At 40.6% G+C, this 26,440-nt stretch overlaps 1 protein-coding gene across 1 annotated transcript in view; it reads left to right on the top strand.

Moving 5' to 3' along the window:
* Positions 1 to 26,440, top strand: part of sli (slit guidance ligand) — a 1,279,943-nt gene that overhangs the window by 41,213 nt on the left and 1,212,290 nt on the right. The window contains exon 2 of the mRNA XM_067140837.2: positions 6,894 to 6,965. Within this exon, the coding sequence (XP_066996938.1) occupies positions 6,894 to 6,965 (72 nt within the window). The remainder of the gene's footprint in view (positions 1 to 6,893; positions 6,966 to 26,440) is intronic.

Here is a 26,440-nt window from a genome sequence, read left to right as displayed (position 1 = left end):
TTGGTTTTCCGATACAATGCAAAAATCAAACAAGAGGGAGTAAGGCCCATCTTTAAAACATTGTAGGTACCAATTTATGTAGAGCGGAGTCCATTTCCCTAAATATTTTTACGTTTTTTTTTAACAATCTGCTTTACGTCGCACCGACACAGATAGGTCTTATGGCGACGAGACACCGAAATGTTAATGCACTATAAAAACTACGTCCACTCCTGCAGATGTCGCAGGAGAATTGCACATCGGACTGACCCAAGAAGAGTAATCACGATACCGTGGAAGACGCGATACATGTGACCAATTACGGACAGGTCAAGTCACCACCATTTTGTACATTTTTGTCCTTTCGAATTAGCTTCACTTATTATGGCGACGATGGGACAGGGAAGGGCTAGGACTGGGAAGGAAGCGGCCGGGGCCTTAATTAAGGTACAGTCCCAGCATTTGCCTAGTGTGAAAATAGGAAACCACGGAAAACAATCTTCAGGGCTGCCGACAGTGGGGTTCGAACCCACTATCTCCCGAATACTGGATACTGGTCGCACTTAAGCGACTGCAGCTATCGAGCTCGGTAGCCATTAGGCTTTATGGCAAGTCATGTCACGGGATTGCTTGATTGGGTTCAGCATCCCGTTCTAGTTTGTTCTCGGCTTTCCTGTTGACCTCTTATTTATTTATTTATTTTTTTCTTTCTTGGCCGTCTAGTATGAGCTTCGGCTCCTGTTTTTTCTGTATCCTTCTGACCCATCTGTTGTGTATTGCTACCTTCTGAATTAAGGGCAGCGAGTATCAAATGGTGTAAAGGTATTTTAATGTAAAGGTAATGTGCCCTTTTAAAGGCATATGTGGCGGTGATCCTCTTGTAGACTCTTGCCTCGGCTGCTGAAAGGAAAGATACTCACCGCACACGTAGATTCTTACCTCAGGGTTGGACCGTCCGTTGTTTCCTCGTACCAGGACTGATGAGGGATGGAAATAGATAACTACGGGTCAAGCTAGCTACCAAATGACGTTACCCAAGACTGATTTAAATGAAATGAATAAACTTTATTAGCAAAAACATGAAATTAAGCAAAAATTATAAAATTGACTGAAATTGAATAAAAATGGACTAACTTTCCTATCGTTCAAAGGACGCAAATTTAAATGGAATAAAATAACAATCTACCGAAACTAAGCTGGATTTAAATGCCAGAGGATCTAGTCATCAAACTACATTTATAAATGATTGAATATCAAGTAAAGTTTAATGATTTAATTTACATAAAAGAGAAAATAACTCAACATGGTCAAATGAATGAAATGTGTACACTGATAAACTTGTTAAATCAAAGTTTCGCCATGAACACACACTCTCTTCTCAAAATGAACAATTATTTCTCTTGTTCTTATTACTATCAACACGCCATACGTTAGACATCTTGAATTTTAACGCAGTTCATGATTTCATTGAAGTGAAATGTGTGTATACAAAAATGAAGACTGTAAATTTTCGATTCTTATTTGACCAAATATATCTTTGAAAAAAAATGACCCATTCTCCAGAAGTCAGTTAAGGAACTTCTTGTAAAAGGCCCTCTTGGCACAGTGTTTCCAAGTCAGTCTCATTCCAATAATTTGGATTGGTTTTGTTGAATTTCCTCCTAACATGAGGATATTTTTCCCGTTGTGAATATTTTGAGTTTCTGTAAATGTTCCACTTTTATCTATGATTGTATAGTTCGAGAGTTCACAAAGGCTTTCTTCTTAATTGTATAAAAAGTGGTTTGGAAGAAACTGTTCAATTTTAAATCTGAAATGTAGCTCTGTTGAAATGTAGAGAATGTAATATCGGTACACAGGTAGCGGAACAAACGCTATATGTAAAATTGTTCTTTAAGTTACCTCTAAAAGAACGGTGATATTCTATTTGGTGTTTTACAGTTTAAAACTTGTTTGCTTAATTATTCTGTCACAATACATCTATTTAAGTTAACTGATATTTGGTGTACTTGTTTATCCGCTTATGGTCCTGCTCTCAACACTTGACTTTTTTTTGCTAAAGCATACTCTGCCGTATTTTTCTTCCTCCTATGTATGTACCATCCACGCTTGGCTTTTACTTGCCTAGCACTTCGTATTTCGCTTCCACTGGCCATGTTTGAACTCTGTGTATATTGTATGTACCTTGACGCTGTGTTTGCGCTCTCCACTGCTTAGCGTAAAAGTAATTCTCATATACTTCCGCCCATATACCTAACCAGTTACTTCAGTATAAATTAAGAAGGTGCCTTAAATATTAGGCTCTAAAGGTCTTGCTGTTTGGGAGTTCGATCTCCCAGTGAAACGTTAATTAAACCGTGTCTATTTTAGTAAAGACTCAAAGGTATTTGTATATAAAGGGAGTCTGGTATTGTGAAGTCTTACCGGACGTGATACAATTGGGAGCTCTTTTTCCCAAGCAACATTGAACCTCAGTGAGTTGTTGTTATGGTTTTCCGAATATTTATTATTATTATTTAATTAAGAAAAATAAAATAAGCAGAGGAAGGAAAGTTTAGGAAATATATTCAAAATTTAAATTTTCTCTTGTAATCATTGTTTGTCCAGACCTTCGGCTCTGCTGCTTTTCCCCACCTCCTATCCTTTCGGTAATAATAATAATAATAATAATAATAATAATAATAATAATAATAACATTAATATTAATGTCTGACTCCTTGATCGAATGGTTATCGTTGAGGCCTTCTGTTCAGAGGGTCCCGTGTTCAATTCCCGGGCCTGGTCGGAGATCTTATTCACGTCTGATTAATCTCCTGGTTCGGGAACTGGGTGTTTGTATTTTACCCAACACTCTTCCCTTCATAATCAGACAAATCACACTACCAACCACCATAGAAACACGAAATCGTGATTACATACCTTCACATAGGTTTGCAGTCAGGAAGGGGATCCAGCCGTAAAGCAGGGACGAAATTTCATGTGACACAGCTCGCACCCGCGACCCACAGTGTGTGAAAAGTGGAATAATCATTATAATAATGATGATAATAATAATGATGATAATAATCCTCTCACTGGCTTCCAGCACGTTGAAGAATTCTTGTGGAGGAAATTTCCGACGCCCAACGTTCTCTTAAATCCTGCAGCAATTGAATGTGACGTTTAACAAATATAATAATTCCTCTCTACACTACACAGAATAAAATTATAATTTTGTCTGTATACTTCAAACTTTTGCTTCATACTACGTTCTGTTCTTGGATTAGGCATTAACAGTTTGAAGGTTGGTTCATATCAGTCTTTCTTTGTTTCACTGTTTTTTATTTTCTTTTGTTGTTTGTTTGTTTGTTTGTTTGTTTGTTTGTTTGTTTGTTTGTGTTTGTTTGTTTGTTGTTTGTTTGTTTGTCTGTTTGTTACGACGTCACGGAAAAACGACTGAACGGAATTTCTCGAAACTCTGATTATATATTCAGGGATGGCTGGGTTGTGCACTAGGCTATGTATTATGTGGTAGTGCGGAGTGGCGTAGCGGTATTAAGGGGGCCAGGAAAGGAGATGTCAGTTTTCTTCGTTAATATTAGCAGTATAAGAAACTGTATACAAGTGGTGCAAAATGTAATTTCCGTTCGTTTATTTTCGTACGCTTTTACCCTGCGCGGAAGAATAACGGAGATATTCGCGATTATTACAGTTTTCACATACTTCCAAATACCTCCAGAAGTATTAGTTCTATCTAAAAAGTGTAGGGCTGCGTAATAAAAATGATAGAACATCCCAATTGCAATCTTTTATATCTGGTGGAAGATATTAATAAATTTAGATATTTCGTGCTTTGCAAACTGGTACAGTGTGTACATAATCTCCTACTTGTGTGCCAATGAAAACTCGTACTTTTGGAGTTTTAGACATCTGACGGATATTTTCATTCATTGTTGCTTGACTGGAAATAGAGTAGAGTGTGTCCCAAAAATGTGCACAAATGTTTACGGTTTATAACACCTTTCTGTCAGGTGTAACTGATTAAAACAATTGAAGACTAACATTTAAGGAAAGGAAATTCATTTTAAAGTGCTAAGGGGTCTACCTTGATGGAATTCTGGCTAACAGAGGGATAAGTCGAAGAGGTACCATCGAGTTCCCTCCATGCTTACCAGATTTAACCCCGATCGACGTACAGTATTTTCATGGAGTCAGCTTAAACATCGAGGCTGTAGTACAAAACCAGCCAGCTGCCATTAAAGGAGAATGTGCCCAGATACCAACTGATATGATTAGGAATGCTTTCGATTCTACTGGTCTACGTTGTCAGCACTGGCTGGATAGTGAGAACCAACAATTTGAACATTTGTGGCAACTGAGAAGCGTCTTCATTTGCATTCATGAAACTGAAGCATAAAACTTTACTGTGCATTATTAATTGCTTGTGTTGTGTTTACTCATATTGTTGGTACATTTTTGGGACACTCTGTATTTGGATTATAAGGGAAGGGATTTCATGTCAACAGAGTCGTGTCTAACTAGCTTCTCCTGCGTTGTTCATTGACTCGTCAGCGACTGGCTTTGCAGCTTGTTGATAAAAGCAATGATTGTAATTTCACATGGTTAACGTCCTTTTAGCTGTTGATGGCCTTACGAGACGCCACGAGTACCGGACTATTGCACTGTAAGATATTTTTTGACATAGTAGTAACTGTAATCTACTGGTACGCATCTCCCATATTGGAGCACTCGTAAATGCCCACCGACTGTTCTAGGATACGATTTAGTAGTGCTACACTACTCGTCACAGTATTTGCGAAGTCTAGAGCGGGCCCGCCCAAACTATGGCCCGGGGTCAGATCTGGCCCGCCAAGGATTGTTCTGTGACCGCCGTAACTGATGTTACTTTACTATAATGCATTTCTGAGTGTAGTTTCTAGTGGATGTAATAAACAACTTCACTGAAATTATTTAACTGCACTGTACGCATCACTAATAAATTTATCCTTGTCTTTTAATACCATGTTCAAGTCATTCAAATGTTCATCTAGAAGTGATAGGTAGGTTAAGCTATCGGAGTTTACTAAAAATTCGCAACTGGGACATTTCTCCTCTAGAAATTAGCAGATTTACTCTCACAGAGCAAGGAAAGAATCTAGCTAACGTTCAATCACAACTTAGCCACGTTACTTCTGCGTGGTAAATTACGTCACCGGACATCAGCAAAACATCAGATCAGAACCAGTTCCACACTTTTTTTTTGGGTGAGTAGTTTTGCACATCTATAGTTCTAAGTGTTGCAAAATTTATTAACACGCAATATAAATGTGTTTTAAAGTATTAGCTAAAAACTTCATTCTGATAATCCATAAAAGACAACATTTTATATGATTTTTAAACTGTACATGTGGCCCGTGATCAGTCGCTAAAGTTCATTACTGGTCTTGCGTGTAAACACGTTTGAGTGGCACAAGATCTAGAAGAAAATGTTTACCTTCTCTGTACTCATCCATTGCTCACACACTTCTTCTATGTACACTCTTGAGAAAAATTGCTTTTAGTATAATGTTCTCCTAAACCACATTCTGTCGAATGAAGTAATATTCAGTTTCGAAATCCATTCCTTCTAATTCAGACTTGCTAGTTCATGAAAATGTATGGAATTTATGGCATTAGACTAATCAGTTTACAGTTACTGATGATTCAATCTGTGTTGTGTTTGGTGCTGAACTGCAAGAGATGAATTTACTTTTAAAATCCTTATTCTGTGGAAGTCATCATCGACGTAGTTTAAATATACTGAAACACATTAAAGTATTAACGTTTCAAATGTCTTCATTATTGTAAATAATAAATTGTTTCCTTTTGATACCGGTCTAGAAAGCCACCTCGTAATCTGCATGCCTTCGGGCCGAGCAGTGGTCGCTTGTTGGCTATTGCACTTTGGGGCTCTTGCACCATGGGATTTGGGTTTGGTTCCTTTTGATAGTCGATTGTACGACCAAGAAAGGAAACTGAACAAAAATATCCAGAACTACCGGGCTGATTATCGGTTAGTTTATCAATAGTCAGTTAAGAGACCAACATTGGAAAAGAACATTTCGTTAATCAAAACAAAATTGCAGAAAGCTCACGACTGAATAGTTTGTAGTAGTAACCTAAGAATAATCTCAAGAAATTTAGCCGTTTTTTAATTAGAATTACTGTAACGCTTTTCAAATTCGTTTTAAGCTGGAAAGTACGGGTTTTAGACACTATAACTATAAATTAGGTGCATTTAAAGAGGCGTTAAACACATATGGTTAGTAGCTAAGCCCCAAACAAATCTTATGGCACTTTAGGTTTGATAGGCCTAGGCTTACCAGTGACCGATGCTCAGCCGAGGGTGTTTTGTTCACAAGGTGACAGGCGTGGTCAGCGTGACGAATCACTTCGGCCTTTATTCTTGGCTTTATATTCCGGGAGCTTTAATAGTCACAAATCAAGATTCGTTAATTATCCTGTATTTTTTTACTTTATTACTCAAAAGTTGCATTTATACTATGGAATATTACTGCGTTCATTCATGTTGCCTAAGATGATTTTTTTGTGTACACAGTACCTGTATACTGCATATTCCGATTAAAATCTTTCTCTTTGTAACTGAATGGCGTTGGTTATCCGAGTCCTTAGTTTAGTCCACCGATATAAATGTTCAGTACGTAGACAGAAACAAGTGAAGCTTACAATACTTTGTTTTTAGATCACCACTAGAAGTGTAAATGTTCCAATTTACAAAATTTACCAAAGCAACGAAAAATTGCAATTTCTCTCGTAGGTAACGGGTTAATGACCACCGCGCTAATTAAATACCTTGGCATGGGAAATACAGTCTACTTGATTTCCTCTCATGGTTGAATACCTGGACACTTACAGCTATTGTTTTCTGTCCACAGGCAATTGATGGACAACCAGATCCACACAATTGAACGTGGCGCCTTCCAGGACCTAATGGCTCTGGAACGACTGTAAGTACACTCACTTATTGATAGTACCATTCGAATCAAATAATACCTTTCAACACCGGGGGCCATTTAGGTAGAAATGCTGTAGTGTATTGATTTTAGACATCGGAGAACTGCAGTTAACCAAATTTCTCTAACATGCGATAGCTCCTGTGCTGATGTCTACATTAATCACCGGTTTATATTGTGAACATAAATATTTCGCGACAGTATCACTAGTTGGATATCAATAATGCGTTTTATGTAGCTCTGTTTTGAAGCATTTGGATTGAGGAACGTGTACACAAAACATTTAATCCACTGATGGTACTTATATCTCCTTTATAAAAATACAAATTGGAACGATCCTAACTCATTATTAATCGTAAATTCTGTGTATTGTTGTTTACTTAGATCTGTGTTAGGAATATCTCCTAAGAGGGAAACTGTATGGTTAAACTGTCCTTTCCCCTATCTTCTGATGTTCATTAATTATTGATGGAGACTCAAAACTACGTACGTTGTGCGATTCGCGAATTGATCGTCTAAAAATAATATTGTTGCTGCAGGTGAGAACAGTCGGTTGGCGTAATCAGGAAATCTGTAAGCAGTCGGTGCACTGGTACAATATAAGAAGTTGAGAATTTGGTTGCTGCTCAGGAAATGTCAAAGGACTATTAGAAACAAAATAAATAAGGCAGTTCGCTTTCCGAATGGTGAGTTTCTATTTTGTTTATATCAGTGCTCAAGAACGATTACTCGCTCAACTAAAGGCTTAAATTTAATTCCACTTTTATGGACCGATTCGGAGAAGGAATACAAAGCGAAAGAGAGAAGAAATCTGTTCCTTTCAAACCTCTGTCTCCCAAATGCGCAGAGAGTAAACATAGCTGGGAGGAACGTTTTAATTAAAACTCCGTCATTTTATTGTTCAGGGTCATAAAAGCAACGAACTGAAGGAATCCTATTAGAATTTAGTAAATTTTATTACCTCTCCGACATGTGCAATGCCTTTACTATTACATCAACTGAGTAGGTTGTCCATAAGTAATTTACTGAATGTTGGAGTGATAATGCTAAAGCAATGAAAATATATTTATAAGTTAATCGTATAATTACTACTGATTTATCAACATACTGCATATTGTACGCAGGCCAATCGAAAATTTCCTTATTTCTGGAAGAGTCCCCTATTAGATAATTCAGTATTATATTTCAATTTTCTGCCTGAAATAAATACATCTGCCCGTGCGCGCTGGCGGGCGAAGCACAATCACATCATAGGAATTTCAGATGTAAATCATTACCGACACAGAACAAAAAAACATCACATCCACAGGTGATAGATAATTCAACAGGAATTCGTTAGGCTGCGTACGTGTAGGTCCCTTCTTGACTCAATCAATGACTTATTTAAATACGACAAAGGTATTTACATTAATTCACTATATTGTTCACATAACATATATTCTGACTGTACACTGCGATTTAATGATAATTTTTTTAATAATTACTTTTTTGCTAGTGGTTTAACGTCGCAGTAACACAAATTTCGGCGATGGAAGGATAGGGAAGGGATAGAAAAGGTCTAAGTGTGGGAAGGAAGTGGCCGTGGCCATAATTAAGGAACAGCCCCAGCGTTTGCTTGGTGTGATAATGGGGAAACAACGGAAAACCATACTCCGGGCTGCCGACGGTGGAATTCAAACCCATCACCTCCCGAATGAAAGCTCACGGCTACGCGACCCTAACCGCATGGCTAACTCACTTTTTCATAAACGCACAGCGTTAATTTGAATTAGTGAAAAGTGTAAATATAGAACATTATGTCCGTTCTGTACACATCGATACTAATATTAATACGTAGAAAGAATTTTAGTTGCATTGAGCACATCAAAAAAGCAAAGCAAACGCATCTCTGTCCAGGCCATTAAGGTACATGAAGACGTCGAAAATTTGAGTTGCTATCTTCGTGTCCGGCTACCTCTGTCCTGGACAGTTTATCTTACATTGGGGGCATGATAGTCGAGGGGCATCATCACTGGCTTCTCACCAAAGTGGCCACGGTTCGAATTCCGGCCGGTGTCGTGTGTGATTTTTAAAACGAAAAGTTACGTAATATGGGTTCGGATTCCACTTACAACAGGAGTTTCTGTGGATATTATTACGATATTAGCAATAACGAAAACACCGCAAGCTTCGTTTGCTTTTTAACCTACTGTAGTACTCATTTTTGACAGCAAGTGGCTGTGCGGTTTGGGTCACGTAGCTACCCGCTTGCATTCGGGAGAGAGTGGACCCATTGCCGGCAACCCCGAATATGATTTTACGTGGTTTCCCACTTTCACACCAGGCAGATGCTCGGGCTGTACCTTAATTATGGCCACGGCCACTTCCTTCCCACCCTTAGCCATTTTCTATCCCATCGTCGCCAATAAGACTTGTGTGGGTGCGAGGTAAAGCAACTTGTAAAAAAATATCTCTCGAGTACGTTCGAATACATCGTCCTTGTTCCAACGAGACTGTTAAGATTATACACAGGCATTTTTCAAGTGCTCCTGTGTTGCGTCTTTTCAGTAAACCACAAAATGAAGTATGTTTTCCTTGCACACTTTTGTACTATTTCAGCCCAATGAGAGAAACATAATTAAATTATTTCTTTAAGCCTAGTGTTCTTTAAATTAATTGTAATTCTACTGGCTACTTATTGAAAAGGTAATTTGTAATCGTAAATAAAATATTTCTCAATTAACCGTAATCGAGTGCAATTACTTTTTTCCTGTGATCTTCCCATTACTGTTTATCGGTGTGCAGCGTGTGAGCTTGCATCCGGGAGATAGTGGCTTCGAACCACACTGTCGGCTGCCATGAAAATGGTTTTCCGTGGTTTCCCATCACCCGGCAAATGCTGGAGCTGTATCTTAATGTCACGGCCCCTTCCTTCCCACTGTCCTATAGTCGCCATAAGACCTGTGTGTGTCGGTGCGACGTAAAGCAAATAGTAAACAAAAGAAGTAGGTTATATGACTTCCTTCAAGATGAATCTAATATTTCTGTTAGGGAGAGATGCTTCCTAGCGCACAGTTGTTATTTCAGTAGGGAGAAATCCATGTATAGAAAGGGGGAATAAATGATGCTGCTTTGAAAAGGAATAGAGTATCCTCTATTCTGTTTTAATCCCCCAGGAATATAGAAACGGATACAATATCGATCTTGATGATCTGTTGGGAACCCCCGCAGGCCACAGAAAACCTGTACTTCCTAAGTTAATCGTCCGGAAATTGAACTCGGGGAATATCGTCGGAATGGAGGGAGGATGGAAAGAGATGGGGGAGGAAGAACGAGCTCTTCATAAGTATGCTTAGTACAGCAGCATCAACACCACGCGTCATTATTCCCTTTGCACCAAAAGTTTTACAGTTATGCAAAGCACAGGGTTGAAGAAGTGCCTTTCAATAGTGAAGATCCAGAAACTAATTAAACATTACTCTCTGTATTATTTTGTCCCTTAAATCAAACTGCCATCTGTCTATTAGGTCATCAGCCCAGAGGCTGATTGGATCCACAAATAGCATCACCAAAGGCTATGCAGTTATAAGGAAACCACAAAAAACCAATGGCAGTACCAAAATGAGGCGTAGTAGGCAAGATGAGGAGTGAGGTAGTTTGCCATTGCTTTCCTCACTGGGCCAGACAGTGCTATTGTAGCACAACTAACCCTATGAGCAACACCTTTCATGACACTCAGACACACTGCTTGTGTTCTGAATGTCATTAATCAGCACCACCCATACCCCTTCAGCTTCCATATTGTCACAGCCATGGGTGAGACTGGGACTTCAGTGGAAGCTACACTTTGCTCTGGCCTGTGCCAAGAGATGGATGCAAAAGTACTGTAACCATCAAGAAATGACAGCAGAGAGCAAACTGCCATATTAGTGCGATTTTGATTTGAGCATTACCGTATGCCTTGACTCGCCTTTCCGACTAGAATGATTAGAGCTCTACTGAGTCGTGTACTCATTGGATAATATCTTCCTTCAATGTTGCTGAAGTCACAGAAAACCTGCATTTAATTTTTTTTTTCCAATTTTCTTTACGTCGCACACAGATGCGGTAGGTAAGGGAATTTGGGACGAAGCGGCCGTAAACTTAATTAAGGTACAGACTCAGCATTTGCCGGGTGTGAAAATAGAAAACCACGGAAAACCATCTTCAGAGTTCAAACTCACTATCTCTCGAATGCAAGCTCACAGCTGCGCGACCCAAATCGCACGGCCACTTGCTCGGTCTGTACATTTGTAGTTGCATTGAACAGACCCTAAACTGCGGTACACGTTTCACACACCCGTTGAAATAAATCTGGCTAGCTCAATGCGTTAAAGCACTGTGATGAATGTTAGTCTGAAGGACCAGTGGGATCACACCACGCTGCCCGTCGACCTTAACATGATTTTCTCTTGGTTCTCATTTCATCTCTCGGAAAATGTTGGAAGAATCCCAAAATTCAAAAGACCATGGTCGTTTTCTTCCTAATTACACACTGATCACCAGACACAGAGCTGTTGTTGATTATGCTCCGAACCCAGAATATTCAACACCATCAATAATTACAATAACCCTTCTCTTAAGTGTATCTTGCGAAAAACTGATATCCAGATGGAAAATCTAGAGATTTATGGACCGCCAGTAAAGCGGACAAGTGAAAATTGCATTATCGAAGAGAGAAATTCCCATGGAATCGGTCCTAACTAGTCCGCCATTTACACTGACTGACAGAGCAAATGCAACACCAAGAAGGAGTGGTCAGAACTTTATGCCAATTGCAGGGTAGACTGACGTCACTGAGGTATGCTCATGATGTGAAATGCGCCGCTGTGCTGCGCACGTAGCGAACGATAAATGGGACACGGCGTTGGCGAATGGCCCACTTCGTACCGTGATTTCTCAGCCGACAGTCATTGTAGAACGTGTTGTCGTGTGCCACAGGACACGTGTATAGCTAAGAATGCCAGGCCGCCGTCAACGGAGGCATTTCCAGCAGACAGACGACTTTACGAGGGGTATGGTGATCGGGCTGAGAAGGGCAGGTTGGTCGCTTCGTCAAATCGCAGCCGATACCCATAGGGATTTGTCCACGGTGCAGCGCCTGTGGCGAAGATGGTTGGCGCAGGGACATGTGGCACGTGCGAGGGGTCCAGGCGCAGCCCGAGTGACGTCAGCACGCGAGGATCCGCGCATCCGCCGCCAAGCGGTGGCAGCCCCGCACGCAACGTCAACCGCCATCCTTCAGCATGTGCAAGACACCCTGGCTGTTCCAATATCGACCAGAACAATTTCCCGTCGATTGGTTGAAGGAGGCCTGCACTCCCGGCGTCCGCTCAGAAGACTACCATTGACTCCACAGCATAGACGTGCACGCCTGGCATGGTGCCGGGCTAGAGCGACTTGGATGAGGGAATGGCGGAACGTCGTGTTCTCCGATGAGTCACGCTTCTGTTCTGTCAGTGATAGTCACCGCAGACGAGTGTGGCGTCGGCGTGGAGAAAGGTCAAATCCGGCAGTAACTGTGGAGCGCCCTACCGCTAGACAACGCGGCATCATAGTTTGGGGCGCTATTGCGTATGATTCCACGTCACCTCTAGTGCGTATTCAAGGCACGTTAAATGCCCACCGCTACGTGCAGCATGTGCTGCGGCCGGTGGCACACCCGTACCTTCAGGGGCTGCCCAATGCTCTGTTTCAGCAGGATAATGCCCGCCCACACACTGCTCGCATCTCCGAACAGGCTCTACGAGGTGTACAGATGCTTCCGTGGCCAGCCTACTCTCCGGATCTCTCACCAATCGAACACGTGTGGGATCTCATTGGACGCCGTTTGCAAACTCTGCCCCAGCCTCGTACGGACGACCAACTGTGGCAAATGGTTGACAGAGAATGGAGAACAATCCCTCAGGACACCATCCGCACTCTTATTGACTCTGTACCTCGACGTGTTTCTGCGTGCATCGCCGCTCGCGGTGGTCCTACATCCTACTGAGTCGATGCCGTGCGCATTGTGTAACCTGCATATCGGTTTGAAATAAACATCAATTATTCATCCGTGCCGTCTCTGTTTTTTCCCCAACTTTCATCCCTTTCGAACCACTCCTCCTTGGTGTTGCATTGTCACTGTCAGTCAGTGTATATCGTTTAGCACACCAGGGTACTGACATTCTGCAGCCATGGTCGCGAAGTTCGTATTGTGTCTTCACGCCTGGCTGACTTCAGTTTGATTCCCAAACCTCAGTCTCAGGTAGAATGGAGATAACAACCTACTCTCGAAGGGTTTTGGTGTAGTTTCCCTCTTCATTTCCCGTTTTCACGTATGTTCGTTTCGCAAACTTACTATTATTGCTTTGTGTATGCCATTCAGCCCGGCATTATTTTAATATTATGATGAGTAGTAAGCAAAATTGAATCACGTTCAAAAAAGCTAACGCAATGAGATTACAGTTGCGACCAAAGCTATTTTGTAGGGAAGAACGCTAGTATCTTTGCGTTGACCTTTTTTCCGACTGACTTTACTGCACGGAAGTGAACGCTGGATTGCCTGAGAATATCTTATTCATAATGTAACTTTAAAGTAACTGGCTTGAATGTAGCGAGAATGATTGCAGGTAAATGCAGGTGGGAACAATGGCACGAGAGTACCTACTCGGAATTAAGATATAAAGGCTAAGTTTAAAATGAACTTGATGGATGAAGCTGTACGTATAATCCGGCTTGGCTGGTGGTTGTTTTGTGAGGCAAATGGAGGAGGATAGGTTACTAAAGAGAATAATGGACTCGACCATTGAGGGTAACAGATTTAGGAGACTAAGGCGACGATGGTTAGACTCTGTTTTTAATGACTTACGTGCAGGAAATGTGAAGTTAAACGAGGCCTCAGAGCTAGTTGGAAATGGAGAATTGTGGAGGCCCATAGATCGGTAATTCACAAAAGCTTGCAACCCGAATGCTGAAAGAATAGTCCACAATGACAATGTATGTCTTTATTATTATTATTATTATTATTATTATTATTATTATTATTATTATTATTATTATTATTATTATTATTCTGTAGCGTAACGGTTAGTGTGATTAGCTGCCGTCCTCGGGGGCAAGGGTTCGATTCCCGGTACTGCCAGAAATTTACGAATGGCAGGAGGGCTGGTATGTAATTGAAATGGTACATGCAGCTCGCCTCCATTGGGAGTGTGCCTGAAAAGAGCTGCACCACCTCGGATGAGGACACGAGTTTGCATTATTATTATTATTATTATTATTATTATGTCCGATTCATGACTAAATGGTTAGCGTGCTGGTCTTTGGTCACAGGGGTCCCGGGTTCGATTGCCGGCAGGGTCGGGAATTTTAACCATAATTGGTTAATTCCGCTGGCATGGGGGCTGGGTGTATGTGTCATCATCATAATCTCATCCTCATCACGACGCGCAGGTCACCCACGGGAGTCAACTCAAAAGACCCGCAACTGGCGAGCCGAAATTGTCCTCGGACACTCCCGGCAATAAAAGCCATTCGCCATTTTATTATTATTATTATTATTATTATTATTATTATTATTATTATTATTATTATTATTATTATTATTATTATTATTATTATTATATAATTCGCTGGGGCCATCAGGGACCACGTTAAGTCTTGTTGCATTTGACACTGAACTTGGCCTTCTTTAGAGCCCAAATTTCCCTCATTCTTTGTGAGTGGGCCTGCTTGCGCTCCTCTGTCAAAGGGGCACCGTGTCTTCTCTTCGGTTGCTCGTCTCGGTTTAGCCCGTTCGTCAATATTTTCTTGCGGAAGAGATCTCTGTTAAGGGCGTCTTCAGCTGAGATATGTAGCATTTGCAGGTCTTCTTTGGTATTTCTAAACCAGGGAATTGTAGTTTTGGGGTTTGAATAAAAAAAGTGAAAGATTTCTTTAGTTAACTTTCTTCCATCCATGCTTTTCAGATGACCGTAAAATCGTGGCCCTCTTTTTCTGATTGTGTCGGTAATTTTCTCTATTTTGCTGTAGACTTCCTTGTTGGATCTCTTTTGATGGATTCCATTTCTGTACTTTGATCCCAAGATTCCTCTCACAATTTTGCGTTCAAGGAGCCCTTTGTTGGCATTTAGAGACAGGGTTTCGGCTGCATATAGAACTACTGGCTTCAGAACTGTTTCATAGTGACGTATCTTGGTGTTTTGGGAAAGGCATTTTTTGTTGTAGATTGTACGGGATGTTTGGTAGGCTATTTCCAGTTTGCGTACTCGCTCCTGAAGTGCTTCTTTGTCCAGTCCATTTTTCATGATGATCTCACCCAGGTATTTGAATTTGTCTACTCTGGTGATGTCCCCGTATTTTGTATGGAGTTTTGGTGGAGCCTCTTTGATGTTATTCATTACTTCTGTTTTCTCAAACGATATCTGCAAACCAGTTTGTTCGGCAATTTCCTTTAAAATTTCAACTTGAGCTCTAGTGGTTTCTATGTCGTTTGAGAGAACAGCAATATCATCGGCAAATGCTAAGCAGTCTGTTGCGATCCCATTGGATTTGGTTCCTATTCTCAATGGACTGTAGTTGGTTTCCTGTAATCTCACCCGCCAGGTTCTGATGATCTTTTCAAGAACACAGTTGAAGAGTATCGGGGATAGCCCATCACCTTGTCGGACTCCTGTTTTGATGTCAAAGGAATGCGAGAAACATCCGTGGAACTTCACCTTGGATTTTGTATCGGTCAGGGTGGCTCTAATTAATGCCAGCAGTTTCAAATCAACTCCAAATTCATTTAAGATGTTTAGCAGGACTTCCCGGTCAATGGAGTCGTACGCTTTCTTAAAGTCCACAAAGACAGACACATACTGCTTGGACCTTAGTGTACAATATCTGATGATCGTTTTGAGATTTTGTATCTGTTCAGCTGTTGAGCGACCTTTCCTGAACCCTCCTTGGTATTCACCTATTTGATGTTCGACTTGTGCTTCCAAAAGCTCCAGGATGGCAAGTGATAGAATTTTGTAAGTCACGGGTAGCAAAGATATTCCTCTGTAGTTGTTGATGTTCTTCATGCTGCCTTTTATGTGTAATGGATGGATCAAAGCTATTTTCCAATCTTCGGGTAGGGTCTCCTTGTTCCAAATTTCTTCTATTTGCTTTTGCAAGATATCAAGTGATTCCTCTGGGGCATATTTCCATAGTTCTGCTACTACTGAGTCTTCCCCCGGCGCTTTGTTATTTTTGAGACGGGCAATATGGCGCTTGATCTCATCTCTGTCGGGTGGTCTGGAATCTGGGTACCTGAGTAAGGGTTCCTTGGTCTCAATGCCGCTTTGCGGTTTAGAGCAATTAAGTAAATTCTTGAAGTAATCTGCCAGAATGCTGCAATTTTCTTCATTTGACGTCGCCAGTGTGCCGTCCTTTCGCTCAAAGCATAGAGATGGTGGTTTATAGCCAGTGAGTTTGCGTTTGAAGGCTCTGTAGTACTCTCTGCTTTCATTCTTCCTAAAGTTTTGTTCTATCTTTTCAATGAGAGATTTTTCGTATTTACGTTTCTCAGTTCTGAACACCCTAGCTGCTTGGGCACGTTGGGTTTTGTAGATTTCCCAATCATTTTCTGATTTCGTAGAGTAGTACTGTTTCCACGCATTGAGTCTTTCTTGGAGGACTGATTCGCAGGTACTATTCCACCAGGCATGCTTTTTGCTTCTCTTGATTTCTGCAACGTCTTTGGCGGCCTCAACAAGGAGACGTTTGGCGTTGTTAAAGTCACAGTCATTTGGTCTAGCCTTCTCCTGGAACTCCTCGAACCTTTGCCGAAGTTTATCATTGTCGAAGCGTGTGATCTGTTTGGTTGTCTTCCTTGTGTTTGCGGGAATTGGTTTGAATTTGATAAGAGACATATAATGATCTGAGGCCACATTGATGCCTTTCTTTACCTTGACATTCATAATCTCAGGGCTGTTTCTTCTGGAGATTGCAACATGATCAATTTGGAACTCTCCGAGAGCTTGGACGGGAGAACGCCAAGTTTTTGCTTTCTGTTTAGATGGCGAAAGTGGGTCGACATGACCTGCAGGTTGTGATTTTCGCAAATGGACACCAGTCTTTTGCCGTTGGGACTGGTTCTTTTGTGAGCAGGGTAATTCCCTATAACTTTCTTGTACTTCTGTTCACGACCTAGTTGGGCATTGAAGTCACCCAAAAGAAGCTTGACATGGTGTTTGGGGATTGTGTTTAATTTTTCATCCAGTAGGTCCCAGAAATTATCAACTTCGTCTGGATCAGACTTGTTCTTATCGTTTGTAGGAGCATGTGCGTTAACTAGAGCGTAGGTTTTGTTCGCGCATTTAATTGTGAGTATAGACAATCTGTCATTCACAGGTTCGAAATTTGCAACCGATTTAAGGATCTTGGTTCTAACAGCAAACGCGGTTCCAAGCATCACAGCTCCATTGAGGATACCTCTTTGCGCTTTGCTCTTGAAAAATCGGTAGCCTTCGGATTCAAAAATCTCTTCATCTGGGTACCTTGTTTCCTGTAGGGCCATTATGGATATCTGATTTTCGTGAAGAGCGTTGGTAAGGGTTTTCAGCTTGCCAGTTTGTGTAAGTGAATTTATGTTGAAATTTCCTAGAAACGTTTTAGATTTTGGCCTGAGTTTTTGACTCTTCGGGGTACACCGAGACGCTCCGACTCGTCTCTTGCATGATGTCGAGTCTCCCCCAGAATCCGAACGAGACTCGTGCGCCGTGGTGTTCACGACGAGGGATTTATCCGAAGATTTACCCCCTGGGGTATGTTTCTTGAAATGTTGTGCCATTATGCTTTTTGACTTGACTTTGCTTTGGACGGGTACCCATCCTTTTACAACTAGGGTTGTTAGCCCTAGAGGTTGCCTCAAGATGTTTTCTGGCTTCTGGTCATTTACCAGTCTTCGCCGTAACCCTGGCAAGGGACCAGTTTGTTTTCACGGTGGTATTTTATTTCCCTACTACTCTCTGACTCTGCCGGCGGCAGAGCCAGCGAGCTTCCCCAATTCCAATGGGACGCGCCCGATGGAGGTAACCGGTAAATCCCCACACGGGGATTATTATTATTATCATTATTATTATTATCATTATTATTATTATTATTATTATTATTATTGTTTGGGTCATCAGTCCCTAGATTGGCTTTATGCAGCCCTCCATGCCACCCTATCGTATGCTAACCTTTTTATTTCTACGTAAGTACTGCCATAATCTGTTTGTCATATTCATACCTTGGTCTACCCCTGCCATTTTCACCGTCTATACTTCCCTCAAAAACTAACTGAACATGTTCTCGATGTCTTAAGATGTGTCCTATCATTCTATCTCTTCTTCTGGTCAAATTTCGCCAAATTGTTCTCCTCTGACCAATTCCATTCAGTATCTCTTCATTTGTGATTCGCTCAACCCATCTCACTTTCGGCATTCTTCAGTAGCACCACATTTCAAAAGCGTCTATTCTCTTCCTTTCCGTGTTAGTTGTCGTCCATGTTTTACTTCCGTTCAATGCCACGCTCCAGACGAAAGTCTTCAAAAACGTCTTTGTAATTCGTATATCACCGAGCTCGATATCTGTAGTCGCTTAAGTGCGGTCAGTATCCAGTATTCGGGAGATAGTAGGTTCGAACCCCACTGTCGGCAGCCCTGAAGATGGTTTTCCGTGGTTTCTCATTTTCACACCAGGCAAATGCTGGGGCTGTAGCTTAATTAAGGCCACGGCCGCTTCCTTCCCACTCCTAGCCCTTTCCTGTCCCATCGTCACCATAAGACCTGTCTGTGTCGGTACGACGTAAAGCAACTTGCAAAAAATGAAAAATAAAAAATTCGGATATCAATGTTCGAAATGAGCACACTTCTTTCTTAAGAAAGGCCTTCTTGCTAGTGCTAGTCTACATTTTATGTCCTTACTTCTGCCATCATTAGTTATTCTAATACCCAAGTAACAATATTCATGTACTCCCTTCAAGACTTCGCTTCCTAATCTAATATTTCCTGCATCACCTGACTTCATTAGACTGCACTCCATTACGTTTGTTTTGGATTTATTTATTTTCATCCTGTACTTCTTCTCTAAGACTGCCCATACCATTCAGTAATTTCTCCACTTTTTCTGCATATGTAGATAGAATAACAATATCATCGGCAAATCTCATTTTTGATCTCCTTTCCTTGGATTATAATAACCAATTATTCCACCATCTGAAATACCTTGCAGTTCCCGCATTTCCCTTCAGTAAGCCATGCGTAAGTATTAACGGTGGCTTTGCTTACTACTCGTATACATTTCAAACTCCCTCTTGGAAATTAATTTCATTCTATGTTGTAGTAAATGTCTCATTACTCTGCACAGAATTGAAGCAATAGCGTGGTACTGCATGACGGTTCGCAAAAATTTGACCCTCAACCAAAGCAGACATACGAGTATCATGACATGTTACTTCATATTCCTGTTCCGGTAATTACCTGTAGTGTTGAAGATACGATCGTACATTAAGTGTCGTTCTGTTTTACTCAAAATTGATAACAAAAAATCAGTGAAAAATTATATTCGACACAAAACTTTTTGATCACGTTGTCTTCAAGTAAAATGATTTTCTCGTTTCAGATAAGGATGGTTCTTCTGTTATCCAAGTGTGTGATGCACATGTCTATACATTCGCTTTCTGCATCCAACATTGTGATATTTACGTTTATTGAGCTGAATTGTGAGAGATCTGGGCCAGTAGATTTACTTTTTTTTTTTGCTATTTGCTTTACGTCGTACTGACACAGATAGGTCTTATGGCGACAATGGGACAGGAAAGGCCTAGGAGTTGGAAGGAAGCGGTCGTGGCCTTAATTATGGTACAGCCCCGGCATTTGCCTGGTGTGAAAATGGGAAACCACGGAAAACCATCTTCAAGGCTACCGACAGTGGGACTCGAACCCACGATCTCCCGATTACTGGATACTGGCCGCACTTAAGCGACTGCAGCTATCGAGCTCGGTAGCAGATTTACTGGTACTTTTACCATAACATTTCATCTTGGATCTGGCGTCTCTTACTCTACGTGATGTCAAGACTTAGCAAGCAGGCGAATGCTGGGCTATCCCTTAATAATGGCCACGGCTGCTTCCTTCCCACTTCTAGCTCTTTCCAGTCCCATCCTCTCCACCAGACATATCTCTGTCGGTGTGACGAAAAGTAAATTGTTAAAAACTCCCTTCTTTCCAAATTGTGATCATTTTTATGAAGTTCTGTGATTACTGGACGGCATTTTTACAACACTTTGTATTTACAGTATGTATAGTGAGCCAGGGTCTTTGGCCGAATGGCCATCGTAGCAGCGTTCGCTACGAATGACTTCGGATTCGAATCCTGGCCAGACTGGGGAAATTTAAATGTGTTTAATTAATTCCTCGAGCTTGGAGACTGGGAATTAGGTTTCGTCGTAATACACAACCAACCAATACAGAGAGACGAAATAGGGGATATATTCATCCACATATGGTTGGCGTCAGGAAGCGCATCCGGCTGTAAAATTAGCCTATAGTGCTGACCTCAAGTAACTGGAGAAATGGCCAGGGAGGGGAAAGTATTAGAGAGAGAGAGAGAGAGAGAGAGAGAGAGAGTTTTATCTTACGAAAACACACAGTGACCATCAGTCCCACATTGTGTGACTTTACAAATGAATACGTAATAGTAATAATAATCCTAAGAGCTCAGAAGAAATGCTGTCTTACTGGGAAGCTGTTTCGCTCGTAAGACCGATGTTCTAAATCGAGCATTGAGAGCAGACATCTTCATCGTTTTCTTTTCCCAGGAGTTCACCCCTTTCATTTCAATTAAATAGTGAGAGTCCTAGGGCATTAATTTAAATCTTAGACCTAATAAATTACACATTCAAGAATAGTAACACTCCAAAGCAATACATTAAGATGCAGACAGTTTAAGGACACGCAGCTGTCTCTAGCCACTCAATGCAACAACAAAAAATATTTCGTATTACAATTGGATTTAAATTGGTTTTAATTGTAATAATTGATTATGAAAATGCATCCTTTCTATCATGACGAAGATGATCACGTAGCCTGCATATGCATCTGTGGGATGTGTATAAAAAAAGTGATATTTCAGTTACCGCCAGGATAGCTGAAAATTGATCCATCATCACACGAGTTTGCTACACGTTACGGGTCGTGTAGCTTTAATCTTGCATTTGGTAGATACTGGACTTGAAGGTCACCGCTGGCAGTTCTGAAGATGGTTTTCGATGGGTATACACCAGGAAACTGCCGGGATTGGAGCTGTTCCTTTATTAAGGCCACATTTTTATCTTTTTTTTGCTAGTTGCTTTTCGTCGCACCGACACAGATAGGTCTTATGGCGACGATCGGACAGGAAAGGGCTGCGAGTGGGAAGGAAGCGGCCTTGGCCTTAATTACGGTACAGTCCAAACATTTGCCTGGTGTAAAAATGGGAAACCACGGAAAACCATCTTCAGGGCTGCCGACAGTGCGGTTCGAACTCACTATCTCCCGGATGCAAGCTCACAACTACGCGCCCCTAACCGCACGGCCAACAACCCGCCAGAAGTCACAGTAGCTACCTGGTGAGTCCTAGCTTTCTCCCATACCATCGCCGCTAAAAAGTGTTGGTACAACGTTGAACCGTTAGCAATGAAATGAAAATGAAAAATCCACAGCCTGTTTCCAGTCATTTGACCGGGTCAGGAATGGAATGAATGAAGCCCCCATATGGCGGCGAGGATAGGAATTGTGCCGGCTGACGAAGTCTGTCGCACTCCTCGGGAGCGATGATTATTGATTGACATATAAAATGAAATGATATTGGAGAGTGTTGCTGGAATGAAAGATGACAGCGAAAACCGGAGTACCCGGAGAAAAGCCTGTCCCGCCTCCGCTGTGTCCAGCACAAGCCTCACATGGAATGACTGGGACTTGAACCATGGAACCCAGCGGTCATAGGCGGCACGCTGCCACCTGAGCAGCGGAGGCTTAGCAAATAAATAAATAAATAAATAAATAAATAAATAAATAAATAAATAAATAAATAAATAAATAAATAAATAAATAAATAAATAAATAAATAAATATTAGGAATTGAAATGGTACTTTTAATATAGCTGAAGAAATCGTTTTAGAAAATACCAGTTCGTAAGTAAGAAAATTTAGAAGCAGAACTCAAAAGCACAACGAATACTGAAAGGCGTTGAAATGGAAGGGCGTTTGGCTTTTAGTGCCGGGAGTGTCCGAGGACAAGTTCGGCTCGCCAGATGCAGGTCTTTTGATTTGACGCCCGTAGGCGAACTGCGCGTCGTGATGAGGATGAAATGATGATGAAGACGACACCTACACCCAGCCCCCGTGCCAGCAGAATTAACCAATTATGGCTAAAATTCCCAATCCTACCGGGAATCGAACCCGAGACACATTTGGTTAAAGGCCGGCACACTAACCATTTAACCATGGATCCGGACAGTGATAGGCGATGAGGCCAGTTTAGAAGCACCTATATCTTCTATATCACAATTCCTCCGCATATTTAACACACTATGTGAGCGTGAGTTTATGTCGATTCTATGACTTACCGCCCTTCACGTGCATGAGGTATTCAGGACAGTAAAATAGAACAAGGCGGATATTTTGTCTTTATGTGATAGCAGGAATCTTAAGAACACCGTAATTGCGTCTTTTTTCGTGCCTAACCTAACGTGTTATTTACTGGACGGTAATGACTGTGTCATCCACAAACTGCTGGGAATCGTGTACAGAATTGTAGTGGACACACTGTTCCTTTATAACACTCATGACACTTAGGCTCACTGATCATCAGGACCGCCGTAATTCCTCACCCTAAGCTTCTAGCACTTATCGTTTTTACTTTCAAAGGAGGTTTTATCGTTCTTCAATTGCAGACAATTACTCTGTAAAATCCGCGACTAATGTCCCCATAGCAATGAGATCTTTTAACGACATAGGATTGTAGAAATGCAGTATAGTACCAAAATGATGAATAAAATACCGTTTTATTGCCAATATTTATGGTGTTAATAGTAAAATCTATCACATGCTGGGCTGAGTGGCTCAGATGGTTGAAGCGCTGGCGTTCTGATCCCAGCTTGGCGGGTTCGATCCTGGCTTAGTCCGGTGGTATTTGAAGGTGCTCAAATACGTCAGCCTCGTGTCGGTACATTTACCAGTAGGTGAGAGAACTCCTACGGCACTGAATCCCGGCACTTCGGCGTCTCCGAAAACCGTAAAAAATTAGTTAGTGGGACGTAATGCAATTATTATTATTATTATTATTATTATTATTATTATTATTATTATTATTATTATTATTATTATTATTATTATTCATCACAACGTGCGAAACTGCCATATTCTACAGTGTTGCATAAACTGCAGGTAAACTGACCTCGATCTTTGCTATCTCAGTCACTTTATCTGGTACTGGAGGACGTTTAATAAAGCGTATTCAGGCAGCAAACAACTACGAAATGTGCTGGCATCCAGACTGCTCTATGTACCACCATCGTCGGTTGCAGGAGGGCACAACTGATCAGCTCATGTGAGATATGACACAAAAGCCAGGAGTAAACATTCCTATTGCACCGCTCCCGCGTCCAGGTGGGGATACATGAGTTCCAGACTAGCTCTTAATAACGATTCCATCTATCTAATATTGCTGGGTTGTGAGTTCCGCGTGAGAAAGTACGCCGATGGTCTATGGTAAATCTCAACCTACGCAGAAGGACGTCTCCAACACGCTACCAGTAGGATACCATACTCGCATGTCGATGAAATTTATCGCAAATCCAGGTTATTACGGCATTTCAAGAAATTCGTGCATGTTGCTATCGAAATCGCAATCAGAAATAGAATCATTATAGCCTTATATCTAGCTCTTATTCTAAGTAGGCATTAAAAGAATTTTATATTTTCACTACTCAGCTTTATTGGCAAATCAGTCTAAGTATGATTAAAAAATTACGTAGAGTATTGTTAGAAATTGTCTCATATAATGTAGATAGTCCTATAACGCAATCAGCATCTCTATGTGCCGTAATTATGTTGCATTGAAAGAAAACAAGTTTGAAGAACCTTTAGCAAATAAATGGAAATCAGGCCTTATTCATTGATACGCTAGTTCTGGCCTGTTGAAGTATTATGTTGTAATTAAGTAATATCCGTAAAAATCAAATGAAAAGGAAAAAAATTAAAATATATATAATCAAGTGAAAAATTATTCAATATAGTTGAAATAATTAGATGCATCCAATTGGTTTAAGTGAAAACAAAACTATACTCCCTACTATATACAATATTTCAAATTATGGTTTCAATTAAGAATGTAAAAACGCAGTGCAAATAGCCAATAATTAATTAATTAATTAATTAATTAAGGTCTGGAATCTTTCCTTATTGAGCTGGATTGCTCCTCAAAATTACCAAAAATTCTGTCATTTGAACTTAAATTCACATGTGACTAAAGAAATGAATATCACTTTGCTGAAAACTTCACATCCACGTCCATGCACAGTAGGAAAATCGTGTGAGAAAGTAATGTTTGTTCTTTAGGGATTTCCATTAATTTAAGTTTGAAAATTTCCATAATCTTTCATATTTCATGTTGACTGATCTCCATATAAGCAAATTCAAGTCCACTTTAAGTCGTAAGTAATCTCAAATTAATTCTATCATATGGCTTATGTGGCTAAATCATTCAATTATTATTTTAATTCATGGTTGAAATTCAATTAAAGTGCGTATCTGGCTGAATGTAGCATTGCCAGGTGTATTTAAGTAACTTTCCAACAAATAATACCATAAGTGGAAAAATTGACATATTAGAAGACTCTACCTTCATCTAAAATCCATATATGTGTGACTAAGTTACCAGTGATGTGTCAAACTGCTCCCATAAAACCATAAATTAAGTTGCCGTAAGTGAGAATACATGAAAACGATCGTAGATAAGTCAGTGAAGGCCTAAATATTCACGTTATTGGCCTCTCGGCTCCTCTGATGATCCTACATACTCAATTAACTCTATATTGATGGCATTGAGATCGTATCCTAACCTATTTTATATATCAGGGAATAAAAACAGCAATTGAAAACAGTACGTTTCAATATATACCTTAGCATGTGCAATTTACACATACTATCATCTCTCGAAGAATACTATGACCAACTTTCCAAATAACAATAACTATCACCATCATAATCTACTATCAACTCATATTATTATTTCATTCACCATTTATCACTTCAAATATCACGTAGCATTCATATTAGTGCGTCTCAAGGCACTCATTTCATCAAGTACTCGGCATATGTGCCATAACCTACACATATAAAACATTATCCTTACCGTCATAGTATCAGAGAAAAACACATCACAACATTAAATTGTGCTACTATACTTTGTCGTAAACATTCCCTAAATACGATCTCCACGCTTGGTATTCTGTTAAAGCCATCACGCATGTATATTAACCTCCATATAATGCTCTAACACTTCACTGACAACGATTTAAAATATCAATCACTTCTCTAACACCATATTGATAAACTTGCGAACGGCATTCACTGGTATTTTACACCTATGTATGGAATTAACGGTAACTTCAGATGAATACCTACTTCCTTGTAACTACACTTGAATATTAACTACGCACGCACAATGTCATAAAGCATATCACATATAGCCAAAAGAATAAAGGTTTCTACTTACGAAACGACTCATAGGGAACTTAACTTTGCTTATTGGGTAGTGACTCCCATCTCGCTGTTGTTCCTCGGGAATGGTAGGCCTCGCTCCATGGTTCGGCTTAGGTAATCGGGTCCATCTCGTCCTCTCAGCTGATTACCACCCTCCTGGGTCATCAATCTCGTGAAGCGCCACCATAGTCGGAGTAGTCTCTGCCTCAGCCTCTTAGAACATCATAGTGGTCTTCAATACGTCAGGGACAGAATAACACAATGCATTAATTGATTTATACATGCTGTAATCCGTTTCGTACTGCCAATGATAAAAGAAAATGTGTGTTCTGGGCCGTCTAATTTAATTATAACAGCTCTAAATGTGATCTTATTTGCGAACTCTCTTGCTTGCTAAACGGATGTAAATTTTCTGTGCTTTTAAAATTGCACTTTATAGCCAGTTGAAATCCGCTCTCTCTACGTTGTGCAGTATCGGGCAAAATATAATGTTTCCGAGCCCAACTGTGACGTAGTGCAGAACCAAACTTGACGTTTCCTTATAGCTGGTCTATAATTTCACGTATATGTGTCAACCTACAGCTGACGTTGAGCGGGCTGTCGCGGATTTAATTCTTTCTTCAATAATTGATTATAGAATCTGATATGTAACTCGTTTCTTTACACGATTCCGTCCTTTCTTCGCTGCAGTGCTGGATTGAGTTTTTGTTCTAA

This window comes from Anabrus simplex, chromosome 2 (genome assembly GCF_040414725.1).
Source record: "Anabrus simplex isolate iqAnaSimp1 chromosome 2, ASM4041472v1, whole genome shotgun sequence".
Lineage (NCBI taxonomy): Eukaryota > Metazoa > Arthropoda > Insecta > Orthoptera > Tettigoniidae > Anabrus > Anabrus simplex.
Note: the sequence above shows the minus strand (reverse complement) of the source record. Positions and strands in the feature narration are given on the sequence as shown.